The following is an 11237-nucleotide window of genomic DNA, read 5'->3' on the forward strand; positions in this document are numbered from 1 at the left end:
AGCTTTTTATTTTTTAATGAAAAAGGGTCTCAGATATCAACATGGAGGAAGTGCAGATAATTTGGGAACGAGTTTCTATGCAGCTTTCACTTAAGAAAATTTTTATTTAAACTACATTATTAAGAGTCAGGTGTCAATGGCAAAGTATATTTTGTTTTTGAAAGCAAATGGTTTATCTACATGTAAATACTTTTGTGATTTTGATTTAGAATACAATGATTTGAAGACTGAACTTAAAGACTATCTCAAGAGATTTGCTGATGAAGGCACGGTATGTTGAGTTAAAGAATTCTAATCATAGCCCTGTAAGTTTTGAATGAAGTGTTTATTTCCTTTGATGATTAAAAATGACTGCGACTGGTGGGGCGCGGCAGATCACAAGGTCAGGAGTTCAAGACCAGCCTGGCCAATATGGTGAAACCCCATTTCTACTAAAAATACAAAAATTAGCCAGGCGTGGTGACAGGCGACTGTAGTACCAGGTACTCGGGAGGCTGAGGCAGGAGACTCGCTTGAACCCATGAGGCGGAGGTTGTAGTGAGCCGAGATCGCGCCACTGCACTCCAGCCTGGGTGACAGAGCAAGACCCCATCTCAAAAAAAAAGAAAAAATGACTGCGACTTAAATGGGTACTTGAGAGTTGAATTCAGGGACTATTTTGAGCAAATTGGCAGGCTAAGGGAAATGAATAAGAGGTAGTGAAACACCAGAGTTACACTGGGAGTCCTCACCAACCCCAGCTGGACGGGGAGGCATGATGGGAGGACGCAGTCCCGCGGCCTCTGAGAGAGTACTTGTAGCTTAGCAGAAGATCATTGGAAGGAATCTGCAGTACCGATTCTGCTGATCCTGACCTTGAAGCATGGATCTTTGGGACGGGGAGGGGAAAATGACTGGGCAGGAAAAATTAACACCAGACCCATTTTCTGGAATTCTAAGTTCCATAGTTTAGAATAGAAACTGGGCATGGTGGCCAGGTGTGGTGGCTCACTCCTTAATCCCAGCACTTCAGGAGGCTGAGGTGGGCGGATCACCTGAGGTCAGGAGTTCAACAGCAGCCTGGCCAACATGGTGAAACCTGGTCTCTACAAAAGTACGCAAATTAGCTGGGTATGAGGGCGGGTGCCTGTAATCCCAGCTACTCCAGAGGCTGAGAGGCAGGAGAATCGCTTGAACCTGGGAGGTGGAGGTTGCAGTAAGCCAAGATTGTGACATTGCATTCCAGCCTGGGTATCAGAGCAAGACTCCATCTCAAAAAAAAAGAAAAGAACTGGGCATGGTAGCTTGTACCTGTAGTTTCAGCTACTTGGGAGGCTGGCTGTCTTGAGCCCTGCTTTCTTAGAAGATATCATCTCTGTCTACCTTCTTTAGGTCGTTTTTTTCTTTTCTTTTTTTTGGGGGGGGGGCGGGGGGCGTTCCTGAGTTTATTTGGGGCACACCCGGGCGAAGGCCCTGCACCTAGAAAAAGGTGTTGGGCCTCTTGGTGGTGAAGCTGGCTTGTACTGACGGGTCCCGCGCAGGACCCGGTGGGGCAGCAGAAACTTGATCTTGGAGTGGTGGAACTGCTTGACGGCTGGCGGCACTTGCTGGCTGCAGTCTCCTCTATCGTCATGATCTGGATGGAGTGGGCCCGGGCGCCCATGTCTCGGTAGCACTGGGTAACAGCGCCCGCGGTGGTCAGGTCCTGGTATTCCCGGTACATGTTGTGGGTGCCGCCCTGGGAGTTATAGCGCAGCCAGATGCCGAAGTTCTTGACCCGCAGTGGGGACTTCTCAAACACCTGCCCACAGTAGACAATCTCCCCTGAAGACTTCATCATCATCTTTAACTGAGATACGAAGTACCGGAGCGGGACTTGGCGACATGATTAGGTGCAAAGATTCGCATGCGGTAGAGGGGCGGTGTGTGGCATTTGGGGGTGGGCAGGCGGCGACCCACCACCGTGTACTCGTAGTGTGTCCGAGGCCTTCATGGCGTCCTCTCCGCGCTCGCCACCACCCGCAAAAGGCTAGGTCGTTTTTTTCTTTGTCATAAATGTGGGAAGAACATTTAACTGCCTGAATTTCTGGACAGGGTCACAGTGCTGCCTGCTGCCTTTCTGCAAAATGAATTGTAAAGTTAAAAGAGCCTTCTCCTAAATGGTTTTCTCAGGTTTTAGAGACTGTTCTTCACTATCACTGGGAACAGTTCCTACTTACTTACAGTTCTTTTTTTTTTTTTTTTTTAGACAGAGTCTTGCTCTGTCACCCAGGCTGGAGTGCAGTGGCCTGATCTCGGCTCACTGCAACCTCCGCCTCCCAGGTTCACGCCATTCTCCTGCCTCAGCCTCCCAAGTAGCTGGGACTACAGGCGACCGCCACCTCACCTGGCTAGTTTTTTTGTATTTTTAGTAGAGATGGAGTTTCACCGTTTTAGCCAGGATGGTCTCGATTTCCTGACCTCGTGATCCATCCACCTTGGCCTGCCAAAGTGCTGGGATTACAGGCGTGAGCCACTGCACCCGTCTTTCCCTACAGTTCTTAAAACTTAATGTAGTTATTCTTGTTTCTGTTGCAGAGACTATCCTCTGGTTAATACAGACGCAAGCTTCTTTGGTGCTAGAACTAAGAATGTTCATGGGTGTAATGGGGCATTCTGCCTCAGTGTGGCAACCTCTGAACTGTCAGTGGACTTTCGAGGTGTTTCCCATAGTGTGCAGGCAGGCCCTCTTGATGGTGGTGCTGTTGCACCTCCACTCTTTTGTGGTCAGTTTTCTTTATTTTATCATATACGTATACTTAAAATTACATAAAAGAAAAAAGTTAGGCATGTTCTCTTTTTTCATGCACATTGGAGACTTTTACTCAAAGTCTTCACAGGTATCTTAAACATCCGGGTCCTTGTTATCACTAGAGCCACTCTTTAGGAGTCTTTAGGAGAGAATGTTTTGTCTGACCAGATAATTTAAAAGGTCATTGGCCCGGCGCGGTGGCTCAAGCCTGTGATCCCAGCACTTTGGGAGGCCGAGACGGGTGGATCACGAGGTCAGGAGATCGAGACTATCCTGGCTAACACCGTGAAACCCCGCCTCTCTTAAAAAATAAAAAAAAAAAAAAAAAAAACTAGCTGGGCGAGGTGGCGGGCACCTGTAGTCCCAGCTACTTGGGAGGCTGAGGCAGGAGAATGGCGTAAACCCCGGAGGCGGAGCTTGCAGTGAGCTGAGATCTGGCCACTGCACTCCAGCCTGTGCGATAGAGCGAGACTCCACCTCAAAAAAAAAAAAAAAAAAAAAAAAGTCACAAAATATGGTATTTTGTTGTTTGTTCCATAACATTACTAACCAGATCTTCACAGAAAAAGAAACAAAAACCTCAGGTTGCCATAAAGCTTGTTTGCTTTGGTTGTATTTGTCCGTAGGGATAATGTTAATAAGTTCTAGCTGTTCTTAGATGATAGACTGCCTTTAATGTTTGTATCTAACAACAACAAAAAAAAAACACTTAGACTGGGCACAGTGTCTCATGCCTGTAATCCCAGCACTTTGGGAGGCTAAGGTGGGAGGATTGCTTGAGCCCAGGAGTTCAAGACTAGCCTGGGCAAGATGATGAGACCCCGCCTCTACAAAAAAAAAAAAAATTTAGCTAGGCATGGCGATGTGTGTCTGTGGTCCCAGCTACTTGGGAGGCTGAGATCGGAGGATCGCTTGAGCCCAGGAATTTGAGGCTCCAATGAGCTATAATCAGACCTCTGTACTGCAGCCTGGGTGACAGAGCAAGACCCCGTCTCTAAAAAGCAATAATAATTAATAAACTTAGGAACTACAAATTTTCTGAAATAAATTAAAAAACTGATTTTTTATTGAACCCAAGTATTTATTCACTAGCATTTCTCCTCTGCACATTAGCTGTGACCATTTGAGGATATCCAGAAACCAAAAGCTGTACAGTCTCATTTGTGTGTTGCTAGGTCTCCTCCTACAGTATCCTTGCTAGAGATACTATTTCCTTTCACTTAACGGGCTGTCTGTGGTTAATGTTTGTAATCCAAGGTAGGGACAGATCCTTCGTTTTGCACCTTGCAAGTATCCTATTTATTAGCATTTTGTTAAGTGTAAATTCCCATGCCATTTAGCCAAGTACATTAGAATTTTGAGCTGCAGTCATTTCAGGATGTGTTCAGCCTCTGCATCCTGAATCTGTTAGGGGTTCAGATTCCTCACTGGTTGAGCAGCAGTATTACTGTTGGTGCTTGTGAAACTGCTGTATCAGCTACTGGTCTGAGAAAATTATTCCAAGTTAGCACTGATATTTTGAGTATGTTAGCAGCACTTAATAGGGAATGAGGGGAAGTTTTCACCTTATACCCCTCTTTCTTACTTTCTCTTTATCTCTTTCCCGTTTTGCTCAAATGCATTCACGTGCTCTCTTTTTCTTTCTCTTTCCTTCACTCTTCTTGTCTCACTGTCCTTCTTTCTGAACAATAAGCATGTGTTACCTTATTAAAAAATAAACATGCTGGGTGTCATGGCTCATACCTGTGATCCCAGCATTCTGGGAGGGAGTGGTGGGAGGATCACTTGAGCTCAGAAGTTTGAGACCAGTGTGGGTAATATAGTGAGACCTCGTATCTACACAATTTTTAAAAATTAACCAGGCGTGTACTGGCCACGGTGGCTCACGCCTGTAATCCCAGCACTTTGGGAGGCCGAGGCGGGCGGATCACGAGGTCAGGAGATCGAGACCATCCTGGCTAACATAGTGAAACCCCGTCTCTGCTAAAAATAAAAAAAAAATTAGCCAGGTGTGGTGGCGGGCACCTGTAGTCCCAGGTACTTGGGAGGCTGAGGCAGGAGAATGGCATGAACCCGGGAGGCAGAGCTTGCAGTGAGCCGAGATTGTGCCACTGTACTCCTGCACTCCAGCCTGGGCGACAGAGCGAGACTCCATCTCAAAAACAAACAAACAACAACAACAAAAAAAAACAATTAGCCAGGTGTGGTGTGCACCCTATAGTCCCAGCTCCTTGGGAGGCTGAGGCGGGAGGTTTGCTTGAGTCAATGAGGTCGAGGCTGCAGTGAACTATGATTGCGCCACTCCACTCCAGTCTGGGTTGCAGAGGGAGACCCTGTCTCAAAAAATAAATAAATAAACCTGTTTCTGTGATGGCATTAGACAGCTTTCGATGGATCCATTGGCACAGACTCGCTGTTGGGGTGGGCAGGGACTGCCAGGTTGTCCAGTTGGCATTTTGTTTTGTTTTGTTTTGTTTATTTTGAGATGGAGTCTCACTCTGTCGCCCAGGCTGGAGTGTAGTGGCACGATCTTGGCTCACTGTGGCCTCCGCCTCCTGGGTACAAGCAATTCTCCTGCCTCAGCCTCCTGAGTAGCAGGGATTACAGGCCCCCGTCACCATGCCCTGCTAATTTTTGTGTTTTCAGTAGAGACAGGGTTTCGCCATGTTGTCCAGGCTGGTTCTTGAACTCCTGGCCCCCAGCAATCCACTCACCTCGCCCTCCCAAAGTGCTGGGATTACAGGCGTGAACCACTGCACCTAGACCAGTTTGCTTTTTTATTTGTATTTTCCCTTTGTCTTATTTTGTTATTTGTAATATTTTATTTTGCTAATATCATCAACACCTTTGTATGGGACACTAAATCCTTTTTCCAATAAAATAGATAAATTTCCATTTTTATTGCATAAGGTGGATTTATTCAAAGTGCTGCTTCTATAGTATGAGTTTTTTCCCAGTTATTTTTCTGTGTATATAGCAAACATCTTTAATTTTGGACTCTTAAGTTTGGTTTTTTATTGATGACAAAGAGGGAAAAGTTTTTTTTTTTGAGACAGAGTCTCGCTCTGTCACCCAGGCTGGAGTGCAGTGGGGCGATCTCAGCTCACTGCAAGTTCCGCCTCCTGGGTTCACGCCGTTCTCCTGCCTCAGCCTCCCGAGTAGCTGGGACTACAGGCGCCCGCCACCACGCCCAGCTAATTTTTTGTATTTTTTTAGTAGAGAGGGGGTTTCACCATGTTAGCCAGGATGGTCTTGATCTCCTGACCTCATGTTCCACCCATCTCGGCCTCCCAAAATGCTGGGATTACAGGTATGAGCCACTGTGCCTGGCCAGAGGGAAAAGCTTTTAGTTCCTTTTCTTAACACCTCTGTTGCTGGTAAAGAAAGCACAATTTGGCCGGGCGCGGTGGCTCAAGCCTGTAATCCCAGCACTTTGGGAGGCCGAGACGGGCGGATCACGAGGTCAGGAGATCGAGACCATCCTGGCTAACACGGTGAAACCCCGTCTCTACTAAAAACTACAAAAAACTAGCCGGGCGACGTGGTGGCGCCTGTAGTCCTAGCTACCCGGGAGGCTGAGACAGGAGAATGGCGTGAACCCAGGAGGCGGAGCTTGCAGTGAGCTGAGATCCGGCCACAGCACTCCAGCCTGGGTGACAGAGCGAGACTCCGTCTCAAAAAAAAAAAAAAAAAAAAAAAAAAAAAAAATCTCCCAGTATAGTGTACATTTTGTTTTTTGTGGGTGCTTTTGCAGAGCTGGAGGACATTCAGAAACACAGCTGTGGTAAAAGGATGTGGGCAGTGGTCTGAGGAGGACTTTGGGGTTCTCAGTTTGTGTGCTGGCTCTGCCAGTTTCAGCTCATCTTGAGAACTTGCCACGTGCCAGGCAGTGTTTTATGGGCGTTGTCGCTCATCCAGCCTTCAGTTGACCCTGCTAGACAGGTGCTCCTGTTGTCTTATTTTGTAAAGGGAAACTGCAGTAAGGGGTCACCCAGCTTTGAGCCATTCTGCTGTTGTGCCCAGCTGTGTGGCTCTGAGCAGGTCAGCCCTGTGTGCCTGAGCATCCCTCCTAGAAAATGGAGATGGTGGCCAGGCACGGTGGCTCAAGCCCGTAATCCCAGCACTTTGGGAGGCCGAAGTGGGTGGATCATAAGGTCAGGAGTTCGAGACCAGGCTGGCCAACATGGTGAAACCTTGTCTTTACTAAAAATACAAAAATTAGCTGGGCATGGTGGTGCGTGCCTGTAATCCCAGCTACTGGGGAGGCTGAGGCAACAGAATGGTTTGAACCCAGGAGGTGGAGGTTGCATGAGCCGAGATCACGCCACTGTACTCCAGCCTGGGTGACAGAGCAAGACTCCATCTCAAAAAAAAAAAAAAGAAAGAAAGAAAATGGAGATGGTATCATTAACTGCACATGAACATAATTCTTAGCAGTATCATTTGACTTGCTTGTGAGTGCTGTGGCCTCATAATTGCGATTCTGTTACTTTGTTCTCTTTCATAATCTTTGCTTTTCATCAACAGGTTGTTAAGAGAGAAGACATTCAGCAGTTCTTTGAAGAGTTTCAGTCAAAAAAGAGAAGAAGAGTGGACGGGATGCAGTATTACTGCAGCTAGAGTGCAGTGTGAAGCCTCTCACTCAGGCCAATGAAAATGCACTTCCCATTCTTGGAATAAAAGAGGTGTGGTTCACATTCGGCCCCCTTTCCGTCCTCCTCTGTTTGGAGAGGCCTTGCGCTCCCTTCATTCTCTTTAGCTGCAGTAGCCACAGTGTGGATGCTGACTTCACAGCCAGCGTCCTCTGTGACTCAGCTAATGCAGCTCATTCCACAGACTTCTCCAGTGTACTCCTACTCCAGTGCACCCAGGGTTATTTGCGTAGTTTTTTAAAGTTTGATTTGGTTTTGAGAAAGCAAATTGGTGTGTTGTTTAATGATCTGTTATTTCACTCCCAGATGTGTGTGTTTTGCCACAGAGCCGTTGCCTCCCAGAACCTCCTCCGCAGGCGTCACGGAAGGCTCTCTTCCCGTCACCTAGAACCTCTGCAGGTCCCCTCGCCCCTATGATCGTGGTGCCTTGGGTCAAAGCTTCCTCAAGCCTGGTCTGCTCCTTCTTTCACATCCCTGTTTTCTGAGGTTTGGTCATAGCTTAGAAAGGATCTTGGGGCTTGTTTTCTCTGGGCCCAACCTCCAGAGTAGCCAGGACTGATGGTTTTCTGGTCTGGATGTCTGTCACAGGCAGAGAGATTAGCAGATGATAGGGTTGAGGAAGCAAACCTTTGTTATGAATTTTACTAATACAGTTCAAGTGAAATTTTTGTTCACGATTCTACTGGCACTAGAATTAGAATTTCAGTACTGTAGAGCTCACAGGGCTTCCTGGAGAACATTTGCCAGTATACTAGTCCCTTTTCTGCTGCCTAGAAAACAGACCGGGTCTCACCCCTGTGAAATCTTGGTGGTTTACGAAGTCCTTTGGATTTCTTGATATTATCAGGGATATTCATAAGCATATATCAAAAATGGACCTATTTTGATATTCTGTTATGAAAATGTTATTAGAACCCCAATAAATTATTATTTTCCCCCTCAAATCTGTGCTAAAGAAAACAGATCCTGAGTTAGCTTACTTGTAATAAGCAGGGCAGGGAGCCCTGTTTTGGAAGAGACAGACTGTGGAAGAGATTCCAAACAAGGCCCGAGGCTGCACGAATGCAGAGTTTTGTGTATATAATGTTAACGTCCACCACCGCTTCCCTAGCGACTGTGAGATCTTGTTTTTGCAGATCCTCATGGAAGGTTGTACAGAGACCCACATTTGAGGGAAGTCCTTTCAGTTGATATGAGACCTCTTTAACGCCCCTCAGTCTATGTAGTAAATGCCTTGTGATACATAGAGAGCCCTCAGCTTCTCTCTCCCTCTGGAGGAACAAGGTCTTTCCTGACAGTCGGAGACACATCTTGATGTATGTTAATAAAAGCATTTCAGACTGTGGGGCCATCATGTATATTAATACTCCTTATGTGTCCAGCATCCGTGTATTCATTTGAGTGCCCAATCCCTGGACGAGATGAACTAGGCCTTATAAAAAGTCAAAGCCTCAAAGAAATGGCACAACCATGTTCTTCAGCACTCAGTCTCTTCATTACAGATCCTCACGAAGGGTGGTAAGTGGAGCTGGAAGGTCTTGTGGCCGTAGGACATGCTGGTGAGCCCTGAGCTGGCCTTGTGCAGAGGGCTCCGGTCAAAGGCTCGGGGTGTCTTTGAGGTTGTTTATCAAGCTTGGGAGCTCTTCAAGTCTGAGAATGTTTCGAACCCTTTTTGCAAGGTTCCACTATTAGTATACCATCATGTCCAGAAAGCTTTTAATCTTCTCAAATATCTGATGTAACTACCAGAAAGTCCCTTACTTCCTATGACCCATCAGGACCAAGTCTTGGAGGTGATGTGTTACATTACGTGCAGCACAATAGTACCAATCAGTTAACCCAACGCTGAAGGGCTTGTTTTATGAAAGGTACTATTCCTTCTTTCACATTAACTGGAAACCTCTTTTTTTACCTGTTGTTCACAACTAGTTTTCTTATCGACTGTATTGGACTGTCTCTTCTTGTAGAGACTCATTTTGGCCAACATATTAATGCATGTTTTATGCAAAACACAAACATGATACTAGTTGCTTTTAAGGAGTTCTGGCATTGTATGTGCATTTTTGTAGAAATTGTTACTGGACTTATAATTACATACTTAACTCTAATCAGATTTCTGTAAAATTTAAATAAAACCAATACAAAATCATTGGTTTTCAGATTGTTTTTAGTCATATTTAAGTCTACACAGCCTCCCTCTGCAGGTTATAAGAAAATGCAGGCCAGGCACAGTGGCTCATGCCTATAATCCCAGCACTTTGGGAGGCCGAGGCAGGCAGATCACGAGGTCAGGAGATCGAGACCATCCTGGCTAACACAGTAAAACCCCATCTCTAATAAAAATACAAAAAATTAGCCGGGCGAGGTGGCGGGCACCTGTAGTCCCCGCTACTCGGGAGGCTGAGGCAGGAGAATAGCGTGAACCCGGGAGGTGGAGCTTGCAGTGAGCCGAGATTGCGCCACTGCACTCCAGCCTAGGCAACAGAGTGAGACTCTGTCTCAAAAGAAAAAAAATGCATAGAGCCGGGCATGGAGGTTCATGCCTGTAGTCCCAGCTACTTGGAAGGCTGATGCAGGAGGATTGCTTGAGCCCAGGAGTTGGAGGCTATAGAGTGCCGTGGTTGCATCTGTGAATAGCCACTCACTGCACTACAGCCTGGGCAACAGAGCGAGACCGCGTCTCTTCAAAAGAAATGTAATGGTATATTCTAATAGCTCTTCTCGCCCTGGGGTCCTGCCCTCAAAGCAGAGGGACTGGTTCACGACATTGGGTAGTTCATTATTCTGCTATTCTATAAAATGCAGCCTGATCCAAGGTCCCCTGAGCAGAGCTCCTTCATCCACCCGACTTCACCATACCCCCTGGGGTCTAATAATTGGGGTCTAGATGAACAGAAGAACAAAGCAATGGGCTGGGGTGTGACCAGTCACAGTGTTCAGGTACTGCTGTGTGCAGAGGGAGAGGGCTGGAGCTGGCAGCCTGTGAAAAATGTGAGGTCCACCCTACACAGTAGCCATTATTTCTAAGTAAACATAAAAACAACCCAAAAAGCCAGTATAGTGACCCATCTTTGGCCTCCCCCAAACTCCTGCTACCTTGGATGTGGACTTGTGGTCATCACCCATGGTGAGTTCAACTTAAGTGGGTAAAGTGTTCTCTGCAGTCCTGGAGTTGCTTACACAGCTAAAAAGAGATGACTCTATAATCATCAATGCCCTGAAGACTGCAGTTCTCCCACCTCCCTTGAAGGACATTAGTGGAGCAGAAGAAAATTGAAAGATCAGTCTGCATGGTTACAGGACCAGGAAGTGGCCTAGTCCAGCCCTACTGAAGGTCATTGCTATCTGGGGAACATGGGAAGTACAGGAAGCCAACCTGGCCGACCTCCCGGGAGCCAGCAAGGCCACATCCCATTTGGGTCACTGCGTTCATCCTTTTTTGCATTGCCATAAAGAAATACCTGAGGCTGGGATAGGCACAGTGACTCAAGCTGTAATCCCAGCACTTTTGGAGGCTGAGGTGGGAGAATTGCTTGAGTCCAGGAGTTCAAGACCAACCTGGGCAACATGGCGAAACCCTGTGTCTACAAGAAGTATAAAAATTAGCTGGGCATAGTGGCGGACACCTGCAGTCCCAGCTACTTGCGAGGCTGAGGTGCGAGGATCACTTGGGCCTGAGAGGTTGAGGTTGTAATGAGCTGTGATTGTGCCACTGCACTGCACTCCAGCCTGGGTGACAGAGTAAGGTCTTGTCTCATAAATAAATAAATATACCAGAGACTGGGTGATTTATAAGAAGAGAGGTTTATTTTGCC

The 11237-nt window shown here is 46.8% G+C and overlaps 1 protein-coding gene and 1 pseudogene across 1 annotated transcript in view; one reads left to right on the top strand and one right to left on the bottom strand.

Moving 5' to 3' along the window:
• Nucleotides 1-9569, top strand: part of UBR7 (ubiquitin protein ligase E3 component n-recognin 7) — a 20436-nt gene extending 10867 nt beyond the window's left edge. The window contains exons 7-8 of the mRNA XM_017857921.1: nucleotides 210-271; nucleotides 7298-9569. Coding sequence (XP_017713410.1) covers nucleotides 210-271; nucleotides 7298-7390 — 155 coding nt within the window. The 3' untranslated portion in view covers nucleotides 7391-9569. The remainder of the gene's footprint in view (nucleotides 1-209; nucleotides 272-7297) is intronic.
• LOC108519122 (60S ribosomal protein L18a pseudogene) lies at nucleotides 1459-1972 on the bottom strand (annotated as a pseudogene).
• Nucleotides 9570-11237: the final 1668 nt, after the last annotated feature.

Source organism: Rhinopithecus bieti, unplaced genomic scaffold (assembly GCF_001698545.2).
Source record: "Rhinopithecus bieti isolate Rb0 unplaced genomic scaffold, ASM169854v2 scaffold_41913, whole genome shotgun sequence".
In the NCBI taxonomy this organism is placed as follows: Eukaryota; Metazoa; Chordata; class Mammalia; order Primates; family Cercopithecidae; genus Rhinopithecus; species Rhinopithecus bieti.